The 24,099-nt window shown below is 50.5% G+C and overlaps 1 protein-coding gene across 3 annotated transcripts in view; it reads left to right on the top strand.

Moving 5' to 3' along the window:
* The window catches only part of Suds3 (SDS3 homolog, SIN3A corepressor complex component), a 29,194-nt gene extending 5,442 nt beyond the window's left edge, over window positions 1–23,752 (top strand). For all 3 annotated transcript variants that reach the window (XM_057765396.1, XM_057765395.1, XM_057765394.1), the window contains 11 exons: window positions 1,484–1,539; window positions 3,332–3,403; window positions 5,036–5,055; window positions 6,367–6,523; window positions 11,602–11,697; window positions 12,736–12,797; window positions 12,963–12,984; window positions 13,697–13,802; window positions 20,033–20,117; window positions 22,199–22,284; window positions 22,373–23,752. In XM_057765396.1, coding sequence (XP_057621379.1) covers window positions 1,484–1,539; window positions 3,332–3,403; window positions 5,036–5,055; window positions 6,367–6,523; window positions 11,602–11,697; window positions 12,736–12,797; window positions 12,963–12,984; window positions 13,697–13,802; window positions 20,033–20,117; window positions 22,199–22,284; window positions 22,373–22,397 — 787 coding nt within the window. In that variant the 3' untranslated portion in view covers window positions 22,398–23,752. The remainder of the gene's footprint in view (window positions 1–1,483; window positions 1,540–3,331; window positions 3,404–5,035; window positions 5,056–6,366; window positions 6,524–11,601; window positions 11,698–12,735; window positions 12,798–12,962; window positions 12,985–13,696; window positions 13,803–20,032; window positions 20,118–22,198; window positions 22,285–22,372) is intronic.
* Window positions 23,753–24,099: the final 347 nt, after the last annotated feature.

The following is a 24,099-nucleotide window of genomic DNA, read 5'->3' as shown; positions in this document are numbered from 1 at the left end:
TCAGGATGGATATGGTGTCCTCCCTGCCCCCTTTCTTCATTCTGCAAGCCTTCTGTTTAGAGGACTCAGTGGCAGGAATTTGCTACCCTCTGTGTGGCAGGACTCGGTGCCCTGGGTCCCACAGACTTCTTAGACCCCATCTGGGTGTCTGCTCCTCTCTAGTTCTGGTCAGGTTTCAGAAACAGTCCCCCCCCCCCACAAAGATCTCTTTATTTATTTATTTATTTATTTATTTATTTATTTATTTATTTATTTATTTATTTATTTATTGTGTATTGGTGTTTTGTCTGCATGTTCTGTGTACCACATTTGCAATGCCCTCAGAAGAGGGTGTTGGATCCCTGGAGCTGGAGTTTCAGACTATTGTTAGCTGCCACGTTGGGGCAAGAACTGAACCTGGGTCCTCTGGAAGAGCAGCCAGTTCTCTTAACCTCTGAGCCACTGTGATGAGAACTGGGTGCTCTCCGTCACGGTGAACAGGAGCTGTACATCAGCGTTGTCAGAAACAGGGGCTGGGAGGGGGCTCCTGAGCCTCTCTCTGTTCTGAAAAGAGGTGTGTTTCGTTGTCAGCCTTTTTGAGGAGTGGAAAGGTCTCGGTGAAGGACGTTCTTTGAGGCCTTTGTTATTGCTTTTGTCACTGAGGAACTGGGGGTGTTTTCCATGTAGAAGCAAAAGTATTGTCCCCAGGTGGATACGCCTGGAATTCACAGCTCGTGTGTATAGTTGCCCATAGTCCCTCGGCGTGAGCAATGAGAAGAGGGCCATTGCTCAGTGTGTCTTGTGCTTTTGCCCAGCCAGGGCTGAAGAGCTTCCTGCATTGAGCCTGAGTTAGCTTTGTGTTTCTGATCCTGGAAATGCAGTGGGTTTACGGCGACCCAGGGGTTGGTGGTTATACATTGTGCTGTCTGCAGGGGAGGTGCACTGAGGGCGGCTCCTTGTTCTACCATCCACGAGCCTTTCAAAAATTACATTTTCATGTGTGTGTTTTGTGCCTTGAGAGGGTTATGCCGCGCTGTACTGTGGCAGTCGGAGGACAAGTTACAGGAGTTGGTTCTCTCCTTCCACTGTGTTGGACCCAGGACTGGAACTCAGGTCCTCAGATCTGGTGGCAAGTGCTCTTGGCCTCTGAGCCATCTCCTCAGTCCTTTTTTTTTTTCACTTATAATTTATTGTAGGGTTGTGTAGGTATGGTTGATACTGAAGTTGTGTTTAACCTCATTTTCTGCATCTTAAGTTCCAGAGAGTATGTGTCTTCTGATCTTTTGGTTCTCTTGATTAACCCTTAATGTAGACACATGTTAATGCCAGCGCTCTTACTTTCGCATGGTTCGCGCTGCTTCGTGGGATTGTACACACTGCTGCAGGCGTCCAGGGGCGTGTCTCTTTGTGACTCCCCTTCTCTGCCTGAAGAGCACTTAGGGCACTCCCAGGGCAGCCTGGTCTGCCAGTGCCGAGCCAGAGCTGAATTCTTCCTCTCTTCCAGGATGTATCAGGACAAACTGGCATCTTTGAAGAGGCAGCTGCAGCAGCTACAGGAAGGTAGGTGTGGGGCTGCCCTGCGCCTCCACAGTGCCCTGGGCACAAGTCCTTGGAGTTTACGTCTGTCTGGGAGCATGAGTGATGGTGGAGTCTGGCTTGTGTTAGCCCTCTGGTATGTGTTCTGCTGTCTCTTATCACAAACATGAGTTTTTTACTTTTATATTTTGCCATTTTCAGTATGGAACAAATTCTTGAGCTGAAGTTTCCCTTGGGTCCTCAGGGCACCATGTCTAAGATAGACTTTGTATTTTTAAGAGGAGGTTGTGGGCCAACAGGATGGTTCAGTGAGCAAAGGAGCTGCCGTCAAGCCTCATGGCATGATGATGATGTCCACAGTTCACACGGTGGGAGGAGAGAATGCCAAAAGATGTGCTGACCTCCAGATACACACGCAGACGTGCCCGCATGCACGTTCACGGAAAAACATTTTTAAGCAATAAGGACCTCATTATGAAAGGAGCCAAGTTTTCCTCCTTCCTAAGCCAATCCACGCTTCACCATGCTGTTATCTTCTCTCAGTAAATTATAAGTGGCCATGTCTTGGAAGTACGGTGACCGTTAAAGAAAGGCTTAGCAGCCTGAGACTGAGAAACCGGCTCCTCAAGTTCTATGACAAGCTTGCAACCCCGTGTCACTGCTCTCGAAGGAGTGTGACTTTGGGGCATGTCCCATCTCTTGCTTCATCTACCAAGTGAGGAAAGAAGGGCCTGGAGCAGAGCGTAGTAGAGGGGCCATAGTGTGAATCCAGACAGGTTAGCTGCCGTCTCTGCAGCACACTGTAGGGTCCCTGTCAGCGCAGCTGCTCTTCCTGCCAGGAGCTATGCTCCTGGGCCCTGGTCCTGTGCCGGGTACCGTGCCAACAAGTGCTTCCTACAGATGGGAGCTCATGACAGCTACCTTGGGGAGAGATTAACAAGCAGAGGTTTCGGGGTTTGTACCTGCGCCGTCTGACTGCCACGGGCCACATGGCTAAGTCTCATAGAACTGATTAAAATTAACAATCTGCTTCCTCAGTTGTATTGATTGAGTTTGAGTGCTGAAGTAGCCCCCACATAGCTACTGGCCACTGTATTGGACATTGCAAAGGCAGGGTTTTTCGCCATTACAGAAAGGCTTCCCAGATAGTGATGACAGAGATTTCTGTCCCACCTGGTTCAGCAGCCGGTCAGTCCCAAAGAAACACACAGAGGTCTACATTAATTATAAACTGGTTGGCCTATTAACTCAGGCTTCTTATTAACCCTTATAACTTACATTAACCATAATCTGTGTTACCTGTGTTAGCCATGTGGCTTGGTACCTTTTATCAGTGAGGCCTTCTCATCTTGCTTCATCTATGTCTGGTGATAATGGCAGACTGAGCCTTTCCTCTTTCCAGAATTCTCCTGTTCTGGTTGCTCCGCCTATACGTCCTTACCTGGCTACTGGCCAATCAGTATTTTATTAAAGCAATACAAGTGACAAGTCTTTACAGGGTCCCACAGCAGGATAGCCTTGACCTAGACTTCACTGTAAGGGAATGGCCCTTCTCCAGGAGAGGGAGGCCCATTGTCTTAGACTGTATGTAGGACCCCGTGATCAGTGCCATCTGGGTGTCTGTGCCCTTCTCCTGGCCTCACTCCCCCACCCCGGGGGGTCTGATGGGGCTCCATGTGGTCTCTGGTCTTGTCTGCTGTGCGCCTCTTCTCTGGAATGACTCTCTAGGCCTGCTCTGGATGCTAGAAAGTTCTTAGGTGTGGGCATAGCGGGCTGATTTTCTGAGTCACTCTGTGCCTTGTGACTATCCCATCAGGTACGTTACAGGAATATCAGAAGAGGATGAAGAAGCTGGATCAGCAATACAGAGAGAGGATCCGGAATGCAGGTAGGCCTCCAGTGTGCACACGGTACCGCCTGCCTTCTGCTTGCCCATGCTCATAGAGTGCAGAGCTGTTCTCTAGAACACACCCAAGTCTTCACTGGGGCAGAGGTGAGGGACGGGTGTGCCAAAGTTGTTCAGCTACCTATCCTCTAGGAACCTAGGTGCCGGGACTGCTGCTGCATGTATTGCTCCTTGCTTGGTGCACTTGGTGGTGTATTGGGCAACCTGAGATGCTGGTGTGGAAGAGCTTGTAGTTCATTGTGCCTGTGGTTTCTTCTGTGCCTGAGAGGAAGGCTGCCATCTTGTCATGGCCTCCATGTGTTTCAAGCACTTGCTGACATGAAATGAGTGCCCTCAGTCCGCTCCTCATCGTGTTTGCTCGGGTGTTTGACATCTGTGCACACTGTTACTTGGAGCATGGTGTTCATGGCTTTAGGAAACTCTCCATGTCATTGACCAAGGAGCCCCATCTACAGAAAATCACTGAGTAGTAGGAGTTGAAGAACCATGTGGTAGCTCCTGTGCCCATGGCTCCCTGGCTGGAGTGACTTCCGGGATGAGTGGTTTCTTTGCCTTGAGTGCGTTTTGTCAGACACAATGCCTGGGCTCATCGCCTGAGTTCTGGAAGTCTGAAGCTCCATGGGGTGTGAGTGAATGTGCTTTCCACAGGGAAATGGGTCTTCGGGATTTGAGGCTTGCCAAGGAGAACACGGAACTTGTGATACCCGGAAGTTTCTGGTCTAGCCATGGTCTATTCATAGCCCATACTGACCCAGAAAAGATGGGAGTCACAGATAGCTTTTGTTTCAGATGCTGGCTTTATCAAAGCATACCACCACCCGGCAGAGGCTGCCGGGCCGTATGAGGGTCTCTAGAGGAACAGAATAGAGTCTCTACACAGAGGGGGGATTTATTACAATGGCTTAGGGCTGTGATCCAGCTAGTCTAACAGTGCCTGTCTCCCCATAGAAGGTCTGAGAATCCAGCGCTGTTGGAGCTGGTTATCTCAGCCGATTCAGTGTATGTTGGACTCCGGAAGAAGTAGGCTGTAGTGGCAGTGAGGGCATGGACTGCCAGAGAGCTGGAGGGCAGGCAGGCAAAGAGAGCAAGGTTCCTTCTTCCATGTCCTTTGTACAGGCTGCCACCAAAAGGTGTGGCCCAGATTAAAGGTGGATCTTCCCACTTCAAATGATTTAAGAGAAAATTTTCTCACAGGTATACCCAGTCACTTAGGTTTTACTTAATTCTGGATATAGTCAAGCTGACAACCAAGAATAGCCATTCCATAGGTAAACAGTTAATAAATGTCTGATGCACATTAGGACTAAGGAAGCAGAGAGTAGGGCTTGGTGAATTTGGGTCTGTCAGGGAAGGCCTCAAAATTAAGTCCCAACTAGCCCAGCCCCTTGTCTTCTGGAGGCCCTGGAGGCCTGCTGCCCACCCTGAAAGCTTCCATAAGGACTCTGCCTCCGAGGTGGCCGTGTTGTGTCTCACTGGACTGTCCTGCTGGTTGGGCCTGAGAGAGGACAGCTTTGCACTTTCTCGGTAGAACCGCCCGAGACTCAGTGAATCCTGATAGCCTTATCTAGAGGTACCGTGGCTGGGCGACTCTAACTGCCCTTTCCTCTCTTGCAGAGCTCTTCCTCCAGCTGGAAGTAAGTACCCCGGGAGCTTTTGGGTCTGCAGGCTCCTTCTGAGGCTGCGGTTTGACTCTTGATCTGCCGGCCTCTCCTTCTGTCAGCAAGTATTGGGTTTGGAACACCTCACCTGCTTGAGGAAGGGATGCTGGTCTGCGCAGACCCTCCCCCGTCTGCTCATGAGTATTGTGCGCTCCCTCCTGACCACACGGGGTTGGGACGTCACCCCTCACTGTTGTTTTCTTATTTAAAATCTAACTTGTATATGTGTGCATCCGTGAGTGAATACCATGTATGTGGGTGCCTCTGGAGCCAGAGGGGGGTGCTGGGGTCACAGGCAGTTGTGAGCCACCTAACATGGGTGCTGAGAACCAAACTCAAGTCCTTTGGAAGAGCAGCAAGCATCCTCTCTCCAACCGTCTCTCCAGCCCACAGCCTGTCTGTAGACCTCTGTCTCACACTGTGACCATTGAGGTGTCTCAGGGCCATGTTGCCTGGTGATTTGCTAGCACCCCCCACCCCCAGCCCAGTCGCTGCGTTGGTCCCACAGATCCGTCCTACGCTGGGACTTCACTGGGCCTGGAGCAAGATGGAGTTAACATTTTCTTTCACGTCACAGGCAGCTGCTGCTGTGGTGCTGAGACGAGGGTCTAGAGGGTTAGAAAGGCCTAGAGGGTGGAAGGGGTGCTTTTCGGTTTGTCAGATTCACATTACTTGGAAGGCATTTTTACTAAAATCAGTTCGGCGCACACAGTCGCGGCCAGGCAGAGCGTGTACTCCAGCCCACAGTCGTCACCCAGGACACTGGTGAGATTTCACAAGTAGGCTTTTAGGCAGTTTTGTTTTTTATTTTATTAATAGCTTAATTTTGATGCCTGAGTACTTGAAGGGTCATGCGCCTAATGAATGGTTTGTAGTTGCTTTCGTTTTTAGGGATCAAACATAATAGCACGCTGTCTGGCTTTAATATCATATAATTAATTCTAAATGCAGAAACTTCATCTGGAGTGGGCTGTTTTCACTTGAAATTGTGTCCTTCCAAGAGGGACCCCCTTGCTATCTTGGAGAGACTCAAGTTCTGTTTTGACGCTAAAGCGTCAGACTCATGATGTGGGGAAAAGGGGGACCCGGGTGGCAGTGCAGTACCTTGGAGTGAGCACTGCTACATGGCTGGGTTTGGGGCACCTCCTGGGATTGTCCCCGAGACCCCTGGTTCCACAGGTCAGTGTGGGTGACCGAGGTCTCAGGCTTTGTCTGCTGTTGAGGTCAGAGCCAGAGGCAGGACGGCACCTGTGGTCAACCACCCCAGCCCCGTTTTCCTTTGATCAGACCGAACAGGTGGAAAGGAATTATATCAAAGAGAAGAAGGCGGCCGTGAAGGAGTTTGAAGACAAGAAGGTGGAGCTGAAGGAGAACCTGATCGCTGAGCTCGAGGAGAAGAAGAAGATGATTGAGAATGAGAAGCTCACGATGGAGCTGACAGGAGGTAAGGAGCCCTGGGCCTGGGGCTGCCTCAGTCCCTCCCCTGCCTCACAGCCCCGCCTCCGCGGCAGCTCTGCTGTTGGGGAGCAGGCTTCCTGACCCAGTCAGCTTCTCACCTCCACCTTGAACCAGATGGGGACTTGGTCAGGCTGCTTAGCTTCCCCCTGTAGAGGGTCAGGTGCCATCTCATCTCACGACTGTGCCTTTGGGTGTCTGCGCATGACAGGCAGGCCACATGCAGGCTGTTGAGTAGCAGTTGCAGGCTGTGTCTTGTCAGCTGCCGTTTGTGTCTCTCACATTTCCAGTTTCTCACCAGAACCACCTGGAGATCGCCGTGGTTACTTCAGGAAAGTGGCTTTGTGTGTCTGTGCTGTCGTCTTCCCCCCAGGCAGTGCTGTGAGCTCAGCCTGCTTGTGATTCTTTCAGGAATCTCCTGAGTATCTAGAGCAGACTTCAAGACTAGTTTCCTTCCTAGTCACCTGGGGTTTAGTTGTCACCAGGGAACTTAGCAGGTTACAGACAGGTCTCGGGGGAACTGTGGTGACACCCGTTCCCGTCTGCAGACTGGTGAATCATAGGAGCCAGCCATTTTAGAGCTTGGCAAGGACTTTGTTACAAGTCAGCGCTGAGTTTGTCATCTGGCTACATAGGTGGTGTGCTCTTGTGCACACCCTGAAACTTAATCTTCATCCTGTCCAGAAGGTTCTGGGGCTCTGTAGGACTTGCGAGTTTTGTGGAAATCCTTGGCCGACTTTGGATCAGAAAGCAGGCAGTTACAGCTGGTGTGCCCCTCTGTTCTGTGCTCTGAACCAGCTTAGCATCCTGTCCACACACAGTGACCCCTCCACAGGTCCCCAGAGGGTGCTGGAGTAGTGCCGGGGGCTCTGCTGCTTACCCTGTTCAGTGCTCTTTCTCTCAGGCTGCACATGGTGCCACCCTCTCGGGTACCAACCTCCCCACCTGTTTTTGACCCGCATGCCATTTTCCTGATGACGGTTGTGACTGGCTTTGATGCTTCATGACTCTCTGCTGGAGCCCCTGCTGTTCCCGAAGCTCCACTGGGCTAGTGGGACATCCTGTCCATGTATAACTGCTCCCGCTCCCGGCAGGGAAGGGCGTGCTCACCTTACCTATGCTTTGGTGACCTAGTTACTGACAGGCAGCGGGCTCTGCTCAGGTGGTTTTATAGCCAGCTTCTGAACTGAGACAGAGGCAGAAAAGACAAATAAAGGCCGAGAAATCATTTGTAATGCAATAAAGCAGATAGCAGAAGCATTTAAAGCAGCCTGTGGACATAAAGGTACTGACGTCCTTCCTTAAGCCATTCATGACCTTGGTGTGGAGAGCGTTGCCAAGGTAATGATGGAGGGCGGAGGAAAGGCACCGGAGCCAGGAAGATAATGGGCCTTCCCCAGATGGTGCTGCCCTGGTCTTAGATGGAAGGCCTGATTTCCTTCTAGCTGACTGACTTGCTTCGCCTCTGAGGATTGATGCCTAGATTCACCGCTGCAGCTCCGTTCAGAGAGGAGGTGTCTTCAAATCGCCATTTCTGCTTCAACCTGGATATTTCTCTTAAAAAGTAGATGAGAGGTTGCTGAGAAAGACCGTAAGACTATGCTCTGGGGCTGGAGAGATGGCTCAGAGGTTAAGAACATTGCCTGCTCTTCCAAAGGTCCTGAGTTCAATTCCCAGCAACCACATGGTGGCTCACAACCATCTGTAATGGGGTCTGGTGCCCTCTTCTGGCCTCCAGGCATACACACAGACAGAATATTGTATACATAATAAATAAATAAATAATATTAAAAAAAAGTATTAAAAAAAAAAGACTATGCTCTGTCTGAGCATAGTCACCTAGGGATGGGGTCTGGGAGTGCAGGAGGCACTCCGTGTCCTCAGCTTCCGGGACACCAGGCTCTGACTGTATTTGCAGTGCTGTGGACTTGCGATGCTGTGCTGTGGAGGCAAAGCTGCACCCGGCCAGCCGCCTGCTGCAGGTGCAGTCACCTGAAGGGGTGCTGGGGGTCCCACTCCCAGGTCCTGCCCATGCCCTGCTGGGTCCCTCTTTGGTAGGGAGGTTGTAGGCAGAGCGCACTGGATGTGACCCTTTGAACTAAGGCCAGGCTCTACATGAGCATCAGGAGCCTTATCTTTTTCCTTTTTTCAAGACTTATTTGTGCATGTGTGTATGTGCACTTCTATGTGCACATGCTCATGCCACATGTTTGCAGTTGCCCGTAGAGCCTGGAGGAGGGCACCAGATGCTTTGGAGCTGGAAGTGTGGGCTGTTGTGATTGTCAGACATGGGGCTAGACGTTGGGTCCTCTGCAGGAGCAGGCACTCTTAGCCACTGAACCACCTCTGGCCCAGGCTTAGCCGTTTTTAATCTGCCTTTCTTCTCATTAGTCAGCTACCCTGTTGCCGCTTGGCTTTTTGTTCTTGGGCACTTTCTCAGGTTCCTTCTAACCCTCAAGCCCTTGTTGGCAGCCACTCATGATCTCAGGAAAAGCTGTGGATTTGATGAGGAATACTGGCTTTGTAGTTGGTGCTGTGAGTAATCATGTCGAGGTAGAAATCTGTTGCCTCCTGTGAGGCCTGGATGGCGTGTCTGCAGGCTCTCATGCTGAGAAGAGCCTTGCTCTGTCACAGGCCTCCTCCTGTGGGGGCTGTCTTGCCTGGTGAGGAGGATACAATGTCTGGAGGGTTCACTGGCCCAGGGCAGACAACTGCTTGCTTTGGATGTTGTTTGTAAGTGGCAGCACTGACTCAGAAGTGCCTCACCAGCCCCAACTCCCCAAAGGAGCTGGCTAACTCAAGCCATGGTCGTCCGACTTATTCCTGTTCTCCTAATTTCATTAGACTGACTCTTTGCATACTGTCAAGTCAGGGCAGTGAGACTGCTGGCTGATCTGCCCTGGTGGAGTTTGTATTTGGATAGTTCCCAGGTGACTGAGTTGCCACACCCCCCAGGTTTAAGGCGAGGTAAAGATGTAACAGGCTCGTTTAATGGTTGTGCGAGGCAGCACCTAATGTTGCCATGAAAGGGGCTTCGGAAGTCAGGGCAAAGCTGTGCAGAAAGATAGCTGCAGAGAGAGGGAGGGGGCGAGGGAACCTGACCTGGTGGGTGGGCTGCATCTATCATGGGCAACATTGGCCTCTTCATTCCCACCATGGTTTGGCTTCCAAACACCTAATGTTGATCCGCGTTCCCTGCTCCCCTCCTTTGTGGTCACCCTGTAGCAGTGGCTTGTGACAATGTGGGCGAGCCTGCCGACCTCTGCAGATGGCGATGGCTGTGCTCCAGCGGGGCCTCCCTGGCTGCTGCAAGCCTCGAGTGAAGTGTATATTTCAGATCACTGCGGCTCAGTTTTTTCCAATAGCTCAACAAATTATAATTATTTTCACCTCAAGAATTGGGGGCCTTACTCACGTGAGGTGAGTGCTCTGCCACTGGGTTACATCCCTCACCAACTGAGCCGTCTCACCGACCTTATTTACCATTTTTCTATGGTGAAAACGTTCGAACAATCTTAGGTTCCAGTGGCTGTTTTGAAACACTTGGTATTCTACAGTTATTCCAGTCAATGCCATGCAGTAAGACCCAGAACTCACTGCCCTCATCAAGCTGGACTTCATAGTGACAAGCCTGTCTCCCTCCTCCTTCCTCTCCCCCCTCCCCTGTCAGCCCCCTCTTTCTGCTTCTGCTTGTTTGGGGTCAGCTTGCTCCCTTAGACTCCACTTAGGAGGAAGACAGGTGCAGTACACTAAAGGAGCGCTTGACTGCAGCGGGAGGTGGGACTAGGGAGCGCAGAACAAAAGGCAGTGCCTGCTGTAGTCCCTCAGGGGCTCTAGACTCCTCCTAGCACCCGCTCTGTCTTCTGCCTTCCCTCTGAGGCAGGCCCAGCACTGCCTGGGCTTCCCGTGTCCAGCAGGGTTCCTGGCAAGTGGATGGGAAGGAACTAGACTATCGAAGGCAGGTAGGAGACGGTCTGGAGAGGCCTGTGGCTTGTCCAGTGGGATGCTAGGTAGTGCCTCTTCCCCATGGAAGCCAGGGAGCCTTCCAACACAAGGCAGTTGGATTGGGTATTTGGAGGTCCACACATGACTGAAGCATGTTGACCTGCTCAGGTGTCTTCTCCAGTGTTGTCACACTCCAGATATTCACCTCTGGGAGTTTGAGATTTTTAAAACATTTTTAATGATTTGTTTATTTTTATTTTACATATATTGGTGTCTTGCCTGCGTGCATATCTGTGTAAGGGTGTCAGATGCCCTGGAACTGGAGTTACAGACAGTTGTGATTTGCCATATGGGTGCTGGGAATTGAACCTTGGTCCTTTGGAAGAGCAGCCAGTACTCAGCCATCTCTCCAGCCCTGGGAGTTTGAATTTTTTTTTTTTTTTTTTTTTTTTTTTTTTTTTTGTGCCCATATTGAGCTCTTGGGCTCGTTGGCCAAACTCGCAGGAGCTGATCTGTGAAGCTCGTGTGTAGCAGCTCTTGCTGGCGTGCGAAACAGAACTGTGTTAGACTTAGGTGGCCAGGCTAGCCCATCCCTGTGGGAGAGCAGATCAGTGTGACTGCGCTGGAGGAGAGATCGCCTCTTGTGGAGTGGGTTCACTGTGTGGGTCATGACCTTAGCAGGCTAGAAAGGCTAAGACAGAAGAAAGCTGGGAAGAAACCTTGTGGGGTCAGTGGCCCTTAAAAGGGCCTTCTGTGCCCATGAGCAGCAACCAGCCTCTGGGATCCGGAGTGTCCTGCCAGTCCCGTAGCCTATGACTGGGTTCTCAGCTTGAGGGAAAAGAGGAAGAGCCCCTTAGGTTTTGAGGGTGCTGGAAGAAGGCTGTATCAGCCATAATGTTGGGGTCTTGGCCTGGGGTGTACCTAACTTAGCTAGCCTGAGCAGGTAAGCACAGAGCCTGCAGTCTGAGCTGGCGTCTATCTGGCTGGGTTGTGTGTAGACAAAGCAGGCCCAGTCACACAGCTGTGATGGGGTGGCCGTGGGGACTGACACTCTTGCTGTACGGGGACTCCAGCTGGCTCGGGGCAGTTGGATAGATTCACCCATTTCCGTTCTTGCCACAGATTCTATGGAGGTGAAACCCATCATGACCAGAAAATTGCGGAGGCGACCAAATGACCCTGTCCCCATTCCAGACAAGAGGAGAAAACCGGCTCCCGATATCCATTTGTGCCGAGCTTGAATCATATCAGATCCTTTGCTTATCTGTTTGCTAGTGTCTGCAGGGCCGTCACCCCACAAATAGCAGTGTCACTGGATGGGAAGCACATGTGAGATGCTCACCCACAGGTTGGGTTAGCCATTTTGCACTAGAGTCTTCAACTATTGCTTTTTGTGGGAGAGATTTCCAGAAAATGGTTATGTGGAAAGATACTCTGTTGGAAACAGCCTGGTTTTAACATCCCTTTCCAGGTAGGGGCAACTTACAATGAGATGTGTAAATTAAGGACAGACTGCCTGCCATGGTCCCAGATACTACCTCTGCATTAGAGGATTGCAGACTGCCGTGGTCTACCAGTCACCTGCCTCCACGCTAGTGCGCTGTGGGCTGCTGTGGTCTACCAGTCACCTGCCTCCACACTAGTGGGCTGTGAGCTGCCGTGGTCTACCAGTCACCTGCGTCCACACTAGTGGACTGTGGGCTGCCGTGGTCTACCAGTCACCTGCGTCCACACTAGTGGGCTGTGGGCTGTACCGAAAGTAGGTAAGATGTTCTTGGAAAGAAACTGTATAGCCATAGATATGACCAGTGGCCAGCTCAGCTGTTCTGTCCCTGTTGAGATTAAATGTAGCTATTTGTCCAGAGTGGGTCTGTAATTCATGCGCCACCAGCAGAGGGCACCCTCCAGGTCCCTTCACCTTCATAGCATGATTTAAGTCACTATGAGGCTAGACTTTCCCTGTATGTCTAGAAGCCTTCAAATTTGGGGCAGAAGTGTTTTCTAAACTGAGGTGAAATTGTCACCTTACTGCCCTGGTTCTCTAATGGACAGCTTCCCTTCCCTTCAGAACAGTTTATGTGGTTGGGGTGTTGAGTTCTCCTATGCCCAGTAACCATGACATTTAGCATGAGAGTTAACTCTTTAAAGGCAAGTTCTTACCTTAAAAACAGCATAGTCCCAAAGTGTCAGGAGCATGTGTGCCTCTGTCTCCTTGGAAGCCATGTCTTTCCACCATGTTCCTTTAACTCTTCGCACCTCAGCTAAACTATCTGTTAACAGACGAGCAGATCATGGAGGATCTGAGGACGTTGAACAAGGTACAGTTGGATGATTTGATGTATTGAGAAGCTCACACTTGACGTAATTTCCTGTGTCACTTTGTTCCCCTGTCACTTGTTAAAGTCACCATGACATCTCTGACACTTTAAGTTGCTTCTAAAATGATTTCCTCTGAGACTTTTTTGTTGTTGTTCTTCCTACAGCTTAAGTCACCCAAGAGACCAGGTGAGTGCTCGGTGACATCGCCGGTCTTTGTGTCCTGTCACTGGAAGAGCGGATGTGGGATTCTCAGGAGAAAATTGCTCAATGTTTGCCTGCGAGAAATCATGAAAAGCAACAGGAATCATAAACATGCCTCTCCCATGTTCTTCTTTTAAAAGCCCACTGTATTATTTTGTCTTTTCCTTACTGTTTATTATAAAGGAGACATCTAATTGGCTGTTGAAGTTTCTCTTTGTAGGCATCAGGCATTAAGTTCAGGCCCACGCTCAGTTCTGAACGTGAAACCATAGGAATATTCAGTGTCTCGCACTTTCTGGAGCTCAGTCTCCAGCATTACCAGTCCAGCAATGATCTGGTCCTGGCGAGGCCCTCCGGCTGCTCCTAGCACTCATTAGTAGACAGGGCAGAGACCCTCGAGACGTTCAAGAGTTTTTGAGTGAGCTGTGCTGATTTGGTATCCACACTAAGTCTAGATCAGTGTGGTGACCTTCTGGCAATGAGAGACCACCAGATTGCAGGTGCTTATGCAGTCAACACCAGGGGTCCCTGTGAATGGCCAGTGACCTCTGAATGACCACTGTACCCAACCAGCACAGCACCTGCCTCTAAATATGGTTGAAGGGCTTGCTGGTCAATATTGTTGCCACGCTCTGGTGGTGTCAGTTACTGCCTGCCATTGTTGGGCTCATCATCTTGGTGTCTCTGGTTCCTGCAGCTTCCCCATCCTCTCCTGAACACTTGCCTGCCACACCTGCAGAGTCTCCAGCCCAGAGATTTGAGGCTCGGATAGAAGACGGCAAACTGTACTATGATAAAAGATGGTGAGTTGTGAGGAGCGTGGAATGTGGGCTACTCAGAGTAGTCTCAGAAGAGCTCTTCAGAGGCGTCGGTCGTGTGAGCTGCTATGCTGTCCCAGTAGTTTGTCAGCTTACGTTTTCATGTATTTGTTTAATTCTTTTGGCGGTGTTGGGGCTCAAACTGACGTGCTGGGACTCTGGCCCAGATTTTGAGTATTCAGTGAGATTCCATTTGAGGACTGTGAGTGACGAGCTGGTGGATCCCTCCAGGAGGTCACTGAGAGCAGTATTTTCCCCAAGTGTGTCCTGTGGATTCTGACCTCCTCCCCCAAAACCAAACAAACAACCACATTGTCTCCATGCTAGAGTTTGCAGGCTGTGTCCCTGCCGAGCCCTGACAGTGTGTGTCTGCTCTGCCCCTCTTCTGTGTGCTGACTGTCCCTGCCGAGCCACGACAGTGTGTGTCTGCTCTGCCCTCTTCTGTGTGCTGACTGTCCCTGCCGAGCCACGACAGTGTGTGTCTGCTCTGCCCTCTTCTGTGTGCTGACTGTCCCTGCCGAGCCCTGACAGTGTATGTGTCTGCTCTGCCCTCTTCTGTGTGCTGACTGTCCCTGCCGAGCCACGACAGTGTGTGTCTGCTCTGCCCCCTTCTCTGTGCTCCAGGCTACAGGAGAAAAGGGTTTTGTGGTCTCAGCAGGTCAGGGAAAATTCTTGCTGTCTAATTTAAGTGGGCTCCCTTCTCAAAGCTCCAGGTTTCTCAAGTTAGATGCTTTTTATTTGGTAGCTGTGCTCTTTTCTTGGACATTATTCCAGCTTTCAGGGTGTTCCAGGAAGTGTAGTTGGGAAATGACATCCTAAAACATAGCTCATTTATATGGAAAGCTATTTGAAGCATTCAGATTGCCTATGACTTTCATTGAAAACAGTTGAAAACATTGAAATGAACTGGGGAAGCTCATACATTAGTCATCCAACAAACACTGTTTAGACCTCCTAGGTATTAACTTGCCATTAATAATGCCATCTTTTCAAAGATCTTCAGTGTTTCTGTGCAGACAGGCACCATAGGTAGACATGGCTATACCCTGACTTTCTATTGGCTGTATGGAGGAGGCGTGGGCCATTAGAGGGCTTCTGTCATTACCATTTATAATGGGCTTGTGGTAACTTGCTTCGTTCAGTGCTTTTATTTAGCCAAAAATTGGCAAATGAGAGTGCCGGTGTGCTCTTGTGATTTAGTGTTGGTCACACTTCAGGCCATTACCTCACTGTCGAGTGCTGGTGTGCTCTTGTGATTTAGCGTTGGTCACACTTCAGGCCATTACCTCACTGTCCGTGGTGGTGTGCTCTTGTGATTTAGCGTTGGTCACACTTCAGGCCATTACCTCACTGTCCGTGGTTGGTGTGCTCTTGTGATTTAGTGTTGGTCACACTTCAGGGCATTACCTCACTGTCGAGTGCTGGTGTGCTCTTGTGATTTAGCGTTGGTCACACTTCAGGGCATTACCTCACTGTCCGTGGTGGTCCTAGGACCCCAGATACTAAAATCATGATGCTCAGTTCTCGGCACAAAGCTGTAGTGTGCAGCCAAAAACTAATCCCAGGCCTGGCAATGGGGCTAAGCAGGTCAGAGTGCCCATGCAAGCTGAGTGGCCTAGTTTCGTCCCTGACACCCACACTGGAAGGTGAGAATCAACTTCTAAAGTTGTCCTCTGACCTCCTCATATGAACCTTGGCTATAGCGACTGTAGTACAAATGTTGTATAGATGTGCCGTGTTGTTTAATCGTCAGATTCCCAACGTTAATGTCACTGTGACATGTGGGACTTACTTACCAAGGCTCATGTTAATACGAATATATCCCCCTGCTTGCCCCCCAAATACTTTGTTTGTGCAGTTTGCTAAATCCAGACGGTGAAGCCTTCCATGCAGACTGTTCTGTCAAAAAAGTCAAGTCAGCCTGCAGGTTGTCTCCACCTGCTTTAGTGCTTGTCGGCTGGCTGCAGCAGTGACTGCTGCCCTCACAGGCGCTCTTCTCTGGCCTTCTTCCAGACAGTGTAGTACAGTGTGCTGCAACTAGGTGGCAGGCCCTAGCTGCTCAGCACTAGGGCAAAGTGAGGTAAGAAATGTCTGTAATGATGACAGCCAAATAACCTTTAAAGCTCAGGCCACAAGAAGAACGGCTCCTGGGAGTGACAGGCTTTATGGTTCTCTGGATCTGGAGTCTTCCAGGCAGTGGGATATTTCAGAGTGTGCTCATTTGGTAACTGAGGCCTCCTCTACCTTTCTGAATTTGGTTCTGTGACTATGAGGCATGTCTCAAGGAGGAAAATATAGTAAAAAGAGGGGCCCACAGCGGCTGGTGTCTGGCGCTCTTAGCACAGGGTCTGAGGTGTCAGGACTTCTCGCTGTCTTCCTCTGTCGGTGAAACAAGTCCAGAAACAGTGTCTTCTGAACATGCACTCACCTTTTTGATGAATTTCTAAGTTGTTTATTGTGCTGTTAAACACAGTTCGTAAATGGCATTTCCTTTCTGGGTTTAGCACTGTTCCTCTTTAGTTTCTGAAGTCAGAGCTTCTTTTGAGGCACTGGCGACTGGTTCTGCCCTGCCCTGACCTTATTACAAGTCTTCGGAGTCCCACCTGAGGTCTCGCCTGCCTAGAATCCGCCTGTCACTCCACCAGGCCCCAGGTGTTCTGTTCCTTTGTCTCTGAAAGCTTTCTTTGTTGTCCTTCCTTCTCCTGCAGATGCGGCCCTTGGCTAAGAGAGCTTCTCAGTGCTGGGCATCCTTCCAGGGTGTTTCCTGGGGGCTGTAGTGACATCAGCAGTATAGAATTGGGCAGGGCACCATCTTGGCATGGTCCGGCTGCATCCCTGACTTCGCCTTGGTCCCCTGCTTTTATGTCATTTAGCTTGTGCTATCAGTTTGCCTTGTGTTTTGATTTAGACAAATGACCCCTCACAGAAGACACTCTGAAAAGAGCCGAGATTTTAAAATAGCTAGCTGAAGGTGCTGCAGGGTATGTGCGCTTTTTCTCTCTCCCTCTCCATCTCTCCTCCTTCTCTCCTTTTCCCCTCTCCCTCTACTCCTTTCTACCACCATGTGGAGCCACTAATGTGGCCAGAGATGACTTCACTCCTTGCTGAGAGATTGGACCCCCTAGCTGTCAACTGACTCCAGGGCCTATAGGGCCTGCTTCCAGCCCCTTGAGCCTCTGGAGCTGTGATGTGGGTCAGGTTTTATCAAATGAAGTTAATTTTATTATGTTGATATTAGGAGTCCCTATAGTACATAGAATTCAGTTGCTTCTCCCCACTCCACATACCTCCTTTGGACCAACCAAAATGTAACCATCCAGGTTTGCTAGGGCAGCACTGAAAGACCCAGAGCTAAGTAAGGTCTTACCTAGGATCCCATGTCAGAATTCCCATTAGTGATAAGTCAGGCTGGCATGCAGGCCTCAGTTTCAGGACTTAAAGCGTTTTGTCTGGCAGCTGAACTGCAGCCTACCCAATGGGTTAATGAGAGGAGAAGCCCATTTTTACTAATTTTCTTGTACTGGTGTAGCTTTAACATTTTTTTTCTGAATATACTTTAAATTCTTAGAATTAAAAGATAAATTTGTATTAAGGTTGCCCTTATTTGTTGCTTTTTTTTCTTTAAAAAGAAAACTTATTTGAACACTAATTTCTAAGGACTTTTTGAAGAATTTAATAGCATTCAAAGAATTTAATCAATTTGATGTCCACATTACCCAAGGCTGCTGTGGGGTGTGTGAGATTGAGGGCCAGTTGTTTTGAGAACCTGCCACTTGGGGAAGCAAGCTGGCTAGCTGTGCTGTGGAACAGCCAAGGGTTGAGGTGGACACTGTGACCCCCACCATGTGGTAGGAGATCAGGTGCTGGTCAGGTGGCTGGCTTTTCCTGATGTGAGGAGCAAAGTTCATGAGGACTGTTGGGATGTCTTCCAGAGCCAGCCATTTTAACAGACCGTCGTGGTCTGTTGTCTCTGTCCTTGTTTCCCAGGTGCCATGGCTCATAGGGCGTGTCATCCACTTTCCTGCATAAAGACATGCGCTTCTTGCAGCGGGGAGATCATAGTCAGTGCAGTGTGAACATGAGGACCTGCGTCTGGATCCCAGCACCCATGTAAAGGCTGGGCATGGTGGCGCGGCCCTGTCATTGTGGTTCTGGGGAGGCAGCAACAGAAGGACCCATGGAGTTCATGTGACGGCCAGTCTAGCAGAATTAGAGAGTTCCAGGGTTAGTTCCATCTTGTTTCAAATAAAAAATGATTGAGGACAGCAGTGTTGACCTCTGGCCACACATACACATGTGCACTCACACACACACACACACACACACACACACACACACACACAACTGTTTATTGTAGAGAAGTAAGAGCTGTGCAATAAAAATAATAACATAATTTATATTTTATAGATTTTATTTAATGGAAGTTTACCCAGCTTTTCTTTGTGTGTGTAATACACATGTAAGGACATGTCTTATTGCCAATGCTGTACATCGTGGATATCATGTTTCCTCTCAGCTCCATACTGTGCTCTTCCAGGCTCGTGTCACCTGTGCATTCCCTTAGATCTTTGTTGATGACTGGCCAGCGGTGTTCGTTCGTGACTTGGTCCCCTTAGAAGCTCCTTGAGTCCCACTCTCCCTCTTTTGAAAGCTGTCAATAACTGGGAATGCTGACTCTGGGGCTGCAGAGAAACCAAGGCAAGTGTGTGTTGCCGTGCACGCTGTGGACCTGGCGACAGCCCCGTGTAGCATAATGAGGCACCTCTGGCCAGTGGCAGCAGCATGAACACTTGGCTCTCAGCTGGTTTCCTGCTGCGGTCACTTATGATCTGCACCCTTCCAGTGTTCTTCTCGGGGAGTGCATTGACTTGGAAGCCTGAGAGCTCAGCTCTCAGGTAGGGCAGAGAGTGCCTAGAGCGTGGCTGGAGCCAGCTCCAGGTGGAGGCTGTATTTGGGCAGTAATTCTGTCATCGTTCCCATGAAATGGTCTGCTTCTTTCCCCAAAGATACACCAGCAAGGTACGGTGCCCAGCCTGGGGCTCATGCTTTGCAAGCAGTTCATAGGAGCCTGAGGGTTTCTCTGCCAGATTTGTGTAGCCAGAGTGTTGTGCTCCTGCTGACCTGGGGCCTGGGCCCCGTCAGTTGTACTTTCTTCCTGCTGTGCCACCTGGGCTTTGACCTGGCTCCCTCTTCATCCTAGAGCAGAGAGTCTGTGCTGGGAAGGGGCCATGACCTGCTGCTCCCCCTCACAGCCTTCCTGGCCGTCCCAGCCAGAGTGGGCCAAGGCGGAAGCCCTTTGCTGCTACTCGCGTGGGGACCGTGAGCGCGAGCGCTGCCTGCTCAGTGTTGGCACCATAGGGTAGCACTGAGAGAGCAGCGACCTTGTAACTTGTCCACCAACTCCAGGCGCCAATTCCACGCGTGGTCAGTGGTAAACACTGCAGGTGTCTCATGAGTCCTTTTCAGTGTATGGCTAAAATAAGGACGGAATGCAAAGTTTCTTCTTGTCGATGACTTACTTGGACAAAAATCAGTCACCAAACCCTTGTGTGTGTTTGGAGCAGCCAGTTAGGGTGTGAGGCCAGAAAGTGCAACAAAATTGGCATATACTCTTTATAATGAAGGAAATTATAGCTGGGTATGCTGGCTTTACTTAAGCCTGTAATCCAGCTACTATGGGAGCCTGAGTGGAGCACTTGCCTAGGGAGTCAGCTCCATGGTGGAGCACTTGCCTAGAGAGTCAGCTCCATGGTGGAGCACTTGCCTAGAGAGTCAGCTCCATGGTGGAGCACTTGCCTAGAGAGTCAGCTCCATGGTGGAGCACTTGCCTAGAGAGTCAGCTCCATGGTGGAGCACTTGCCTAGAGAGTCAGCTCCATGGTGAAGCACTTGCCTAGGAAGTCAGCTCCATGGTGGAGGATTTGCCTTAGGATTCAGCTCCATGGTGGAGCTCTTGCCTAGGTTTCAGTAGGGTCCGGATTCAGCCTTCCACTGAGGGAAAGCAGATTACAAGGCTTTCCAATCTTCCCTGACCAAACCTTTTGTTTCCCTTCACAGGGGGCTAAGGTAAGTGTTGGCTCCACAGGAGTGGAGGCTTCTAGTCTAAGGTGGAAAGGAAGCTTGTCTGCCTGCTGGAGCGAGGGTTTCTGTCATTGTACTGTTTGGTTTTCCTACCCCTTCCTGATTTTTTTCTTTTTTGTGTCCTGTTTTTGACAGGTACCACAAGAGCCAAGCCATCTACCTAGAGTCAAAGGACAACCAGAAACTGAGCTGTGTGATCAGTTCAGTGGGAGCCAATGAGGTAGGGATCAGATTTCTTCCCCCTGCTCTGAGAAGTGTGGAAAATTTGACAGACCCAACAGCAAGCCCCACCCGAAAGCCCTGTGGAGTCCTGTCTCGTGTGGGTTGGGTCAGCGCTGTCAGGGGAAACTACCCACACACAGAGTCGCCCCGATCCCTTGTGCCTGCCTGAGCCAGTCCTGCAGCTCCACGTGCTGTGGTGGCCACGATGTGCTCCTGGGCAGCTATGGTTTGGAAGCCACTGAGCTGACAGCCCCAGGAGAGAGCAGAAGGCAGGGGCACTGGCACCTGGTGCCCTGGCGCGGCTGTGCGCTGACCAAGGCGTGGTTTCTGGGGAGGACTCAAGCATGTTTCATTGTTTATTTAGTACTTCCTCTCCTGCATACGAGCAGACTTGTTTCTTCTCTGAGGCTTAGTGGGGCACTGGCCACAGGCCCAGCACCCAAGAAGCGCTCAGTGAGTGGGTGCTCATTGCCCGCTGTATCTCCTGACTGTTTTCAGTCTGACATGCCCTGCTGTGCCTCTGGAGAGCGAGCTGCCAGGCCCGCCTCTCGGAGCATTTCCTGCAGGATTAGGTCTGGATCCAAAGCTGCTCAGTGTGCTGTCCGAGGATGCTGGGCTTGCCCTGGGGCTCCCTCTGGCCCTTCATTAGGAAGGCATCAGCAGTGTCTCACTTACGCCATTAGAAGTTTTAAAAAGTCTGGAACTTTTAACTGCATTGGCCTGATCTTTTCTCAGCCCGCAAATGTCTGCAGAGAAATCGATTTTTCTGTGTTTCCCTCTGTTAATGATTTGTGCCAGTGTGCGGGAAATCTAATGAAACAGGATTAGGAAATAACTTCAGCCTCTGGTTCTCTCAGCCCTCTGAATTGAAAATGCCCACACACGTGACCAGTTTGCAAAATTATAGGTTGCTTGGAAGTTGGGGACAGCCCCATTCTTCCCTAGGCGGAGAACCAGAGTGGGGGTCAACCGGAAAGACATGGCGATCCCCAGCCAAAAGGCCTTGTGACTGTATGGTGGGCTGCTCTGCAGAGCACACAGGCCTCTCCAGGACCTAGTGACGACCATCACATTCTCTCAAAGTGTGCCAGTGAGGGCTGGTGAGCAAATGAGGTATCTCTCAAAGGGCTGAAGCCTCAGGGCATCAGAACTCTGCCTGGTGACGGAGGGGCAGCCCTCAGTCCTTGGGAGTCCGCTGGATTTTCAGATGCATTGTCCTATAACTCTGGAGCTGCTTGGCCTTCATGGGCACGTTAGGCTGCTAAGCCGGAGGGTGGGTGATGCCTGGCTCAGCACGCTTGGGTGTTTACGATGGTCGTGCAGGAGGCTCAGCTTCGTGCAGGGTCTTTGCGGTGTGTTACAACATACAGTTTTAAGCTATATGGTCTTACATCTTTCTGTCACTCAGTAATCACACTAGACATGAAGCAGGCTGAGAGGAAACCTACAGCCTGAGCCTGGTTTGCAGAGAACGCTGCAGAGTCTGGGGGGTGGGCGGGAAACTTTGGGTCAGACCTTCAGGCCATTTAATTATCTAAGTCACGGAGAGTCAGTGAGAGGAAAGAGGTATTGGGAAGCAAAGCACCCCATAATACACCCCACAGGGCTGTGAGTGAAGCACCCCATAATACACCCCACAGGGCTGTGATTGAGGCATCCCATAGTACACCCCACAGGGCTGTGAGTGAAGCACCCCATAATACACCCTACGAGGGTGGCCAAGGAGCTGATGAGGTAGGAGCTCCTTTCTCAGCTCTAGCAAAGTGTGTGTCTGTGGGTAGGTGGGTTGTTGGACCAGGGGAAATATTTTTAAATTGGTTTGAAAAGCTGTACTCCTGAGTGCATGTCTTTTGGATGTTGAAAACCACGATCACCAAGTCCGGGTCCTGGTGAGTAAGGCAGACATGGAGCGAACTGTCCGAGCCGTGTGGGTGCTGGCTGAGCCTCCACAGCGGCCAGGCTCCAGGAGCTGCCCGGAAGCCCTGGCTGCTTAGATGGCCTTCAGCAGACGTTCCCTGCCCACACCAGGCCGTCAGAAGTCCCCGTCTCACTCTCCCACTCCCTCTCGTGTCCCCACAGATCTGGGTGAGGAAGACCAGTGACAGCACCAAGATGAGGATCTATCTGGGCCAGCTGCAGCGTGGGCTCTTCGTGATCCGCCGGCGGTCAGCGGCTTGACCTTTCTACACACTTCCTCTCCCCTGACCCTTTTTCTGGAGTGGTTTTTATTTTTGTTTTGTTTTCTTCTAATAGAAAACTCTTAACTTACCGGGACTAGCTGCTTGGCCTGGAACATGGAGAGCGCTGTGGGATCTTCAAGGCACTCACATGCCGGCCACTTCCATCTCTGTACCGTTCTTTCCTGCCTCGGCTTCTTCCAGATCAGCCACAGAGACTCACTCTCAGGAGCATGGGGCTTTCACCCACTTTCTTTTATTTTTATTTTATTTTTTTGTTTCTACTTGACCCTTTTTTTTTAACCCTCTTTTGAGTTTGAAGGGGAGCTCTTTTTAATAAGTATCTTGAGGTCTTTCTCCCATGATGAGCAGCGAATGTGTTTTCCTGTGTGATCTGATTGGTGGATTGTGCGCCTGCTTCCCTTGTTAGGCCCGGAAGTGTGGGATAGGAGAGTTCTCTCGGCTCTGCCGTCTCTGAGAAATAAATGAGTGTAGCATCTCATTTGCCTTGTGCTTCTCACTGGCCTAGCGGCTGGAGCTTCTGTCTTCACACTGGAGACTGCATCCAGTGGGCGGGGCTAGGAGAGGGGCCATTGCATGTCCCTAGCACGCTGGAGACTGGATGTTCTTGAATGCACATGATTTATTTAGACACGCCTGTCCTTGCTCAGGGTGGAAGAAGTGGTCATTTCAGAAATTTCCATTTGTAATTCCTCTCTCCCAGTGGCTAGAAGATCATGTGCCCTTCTGTGGTCTGGGTCTTCTCTGCTAGTTGGGGTGACAAGGTGGGTATTGCAGTACCCAGTCTGTTTTTGCTGGATCCGCCACAGAACCCCTAACCTCTCCTGAGATTTTGTCCATGTTGGTAACAAGGAGAGCTCTGTTGTGCCGCAGCCACCAAATCTGTGTGCTTTTTCTTGAGCACCCCCAATGAAGCCTCCCGTCATGGCCTCTTTTCCTCCCTGGCCCTTCCGTTGGAGAAATGACTAGCGGGGCAGTAGGTTCTTTGTGCCCTAACTGCCACCGTTCCCATGTAAAGAAGTGGGTTCGAGCCACTGTTCCCATCTCTGTGGACTCCAGTCGACTGTCCACATTTCAGAATCCCCCTCCCCCAACCCCGGAGATGGGGTTTCTCTGTGTAGCCTTGACTATCCTGGGAACAACTCTGTAGACCAGGCTGGCCTCAAATCTGCCTGCCTCTGCCTCTTGAATTCTGGGATTAAAGGCATGCGCCACCACTGCCTGGCTTTTAGAAATCTTTACAAATAATCTGTTTTGTTCTTAGCCCCTTGGACTCCATTCATGTTGCCTCTTGATGTGGACGGCCACAGTGGTGGCTCTGACTCGGAGGAAAGACTGTACAAACAGAAGTATTGTTTTTGTTTATATCCATTGTCTCTCATTGGAATTTGTAAGAAACCATGATAAATGATGATGTTTATTAATTAAAAGTTGCCACGTGGTTTGTTTCCTTCTCTGCTCTCTACCTTCTGCCTGCCCCACCGTCACCACGGGTACTACAGTGCTCCCCACATTGTAAGATTCTTCAGAGTGAACCAAACTTTGCTACCATGTTCACCACAGTGAGCTCCACTTTATTACCTGCTCACTGCAGTGAACCCCACTTTGTGTTACATATTCAACAAACCCCATCTTGTTACACCTTCACCTCAGTGACCCGGGCCCAGGGTAAGCAGAGGCTTCCGTGGGTGTACTCAGTCGTCTGAGTTCTCATGGGTTTGGGGAAATACCCTACTGGGAAGCTCAGTCTCATGATGGAAATCATTTAGACGTATTTGGAGT

This window comes from Chionomys nivalis, chromosome 3 (genome assembly GCF_950005125.1).
Source record: "Chionomys nivalis chromosome 3, mChiNiv1.1, whole genome shotgun sequence".
Classification (NCBI taxonomy): domain Eukaryota; kingdom Metazoa; phylum Chordata; class Mammalia; order Rodentia; family Cricetidae; genus Chionomys; species Chionomys nivalis.
Note: the sequence above shows the minus strand (reverse complement) of the source record. Positions and strands in the feature narration are given on the sequence as shown.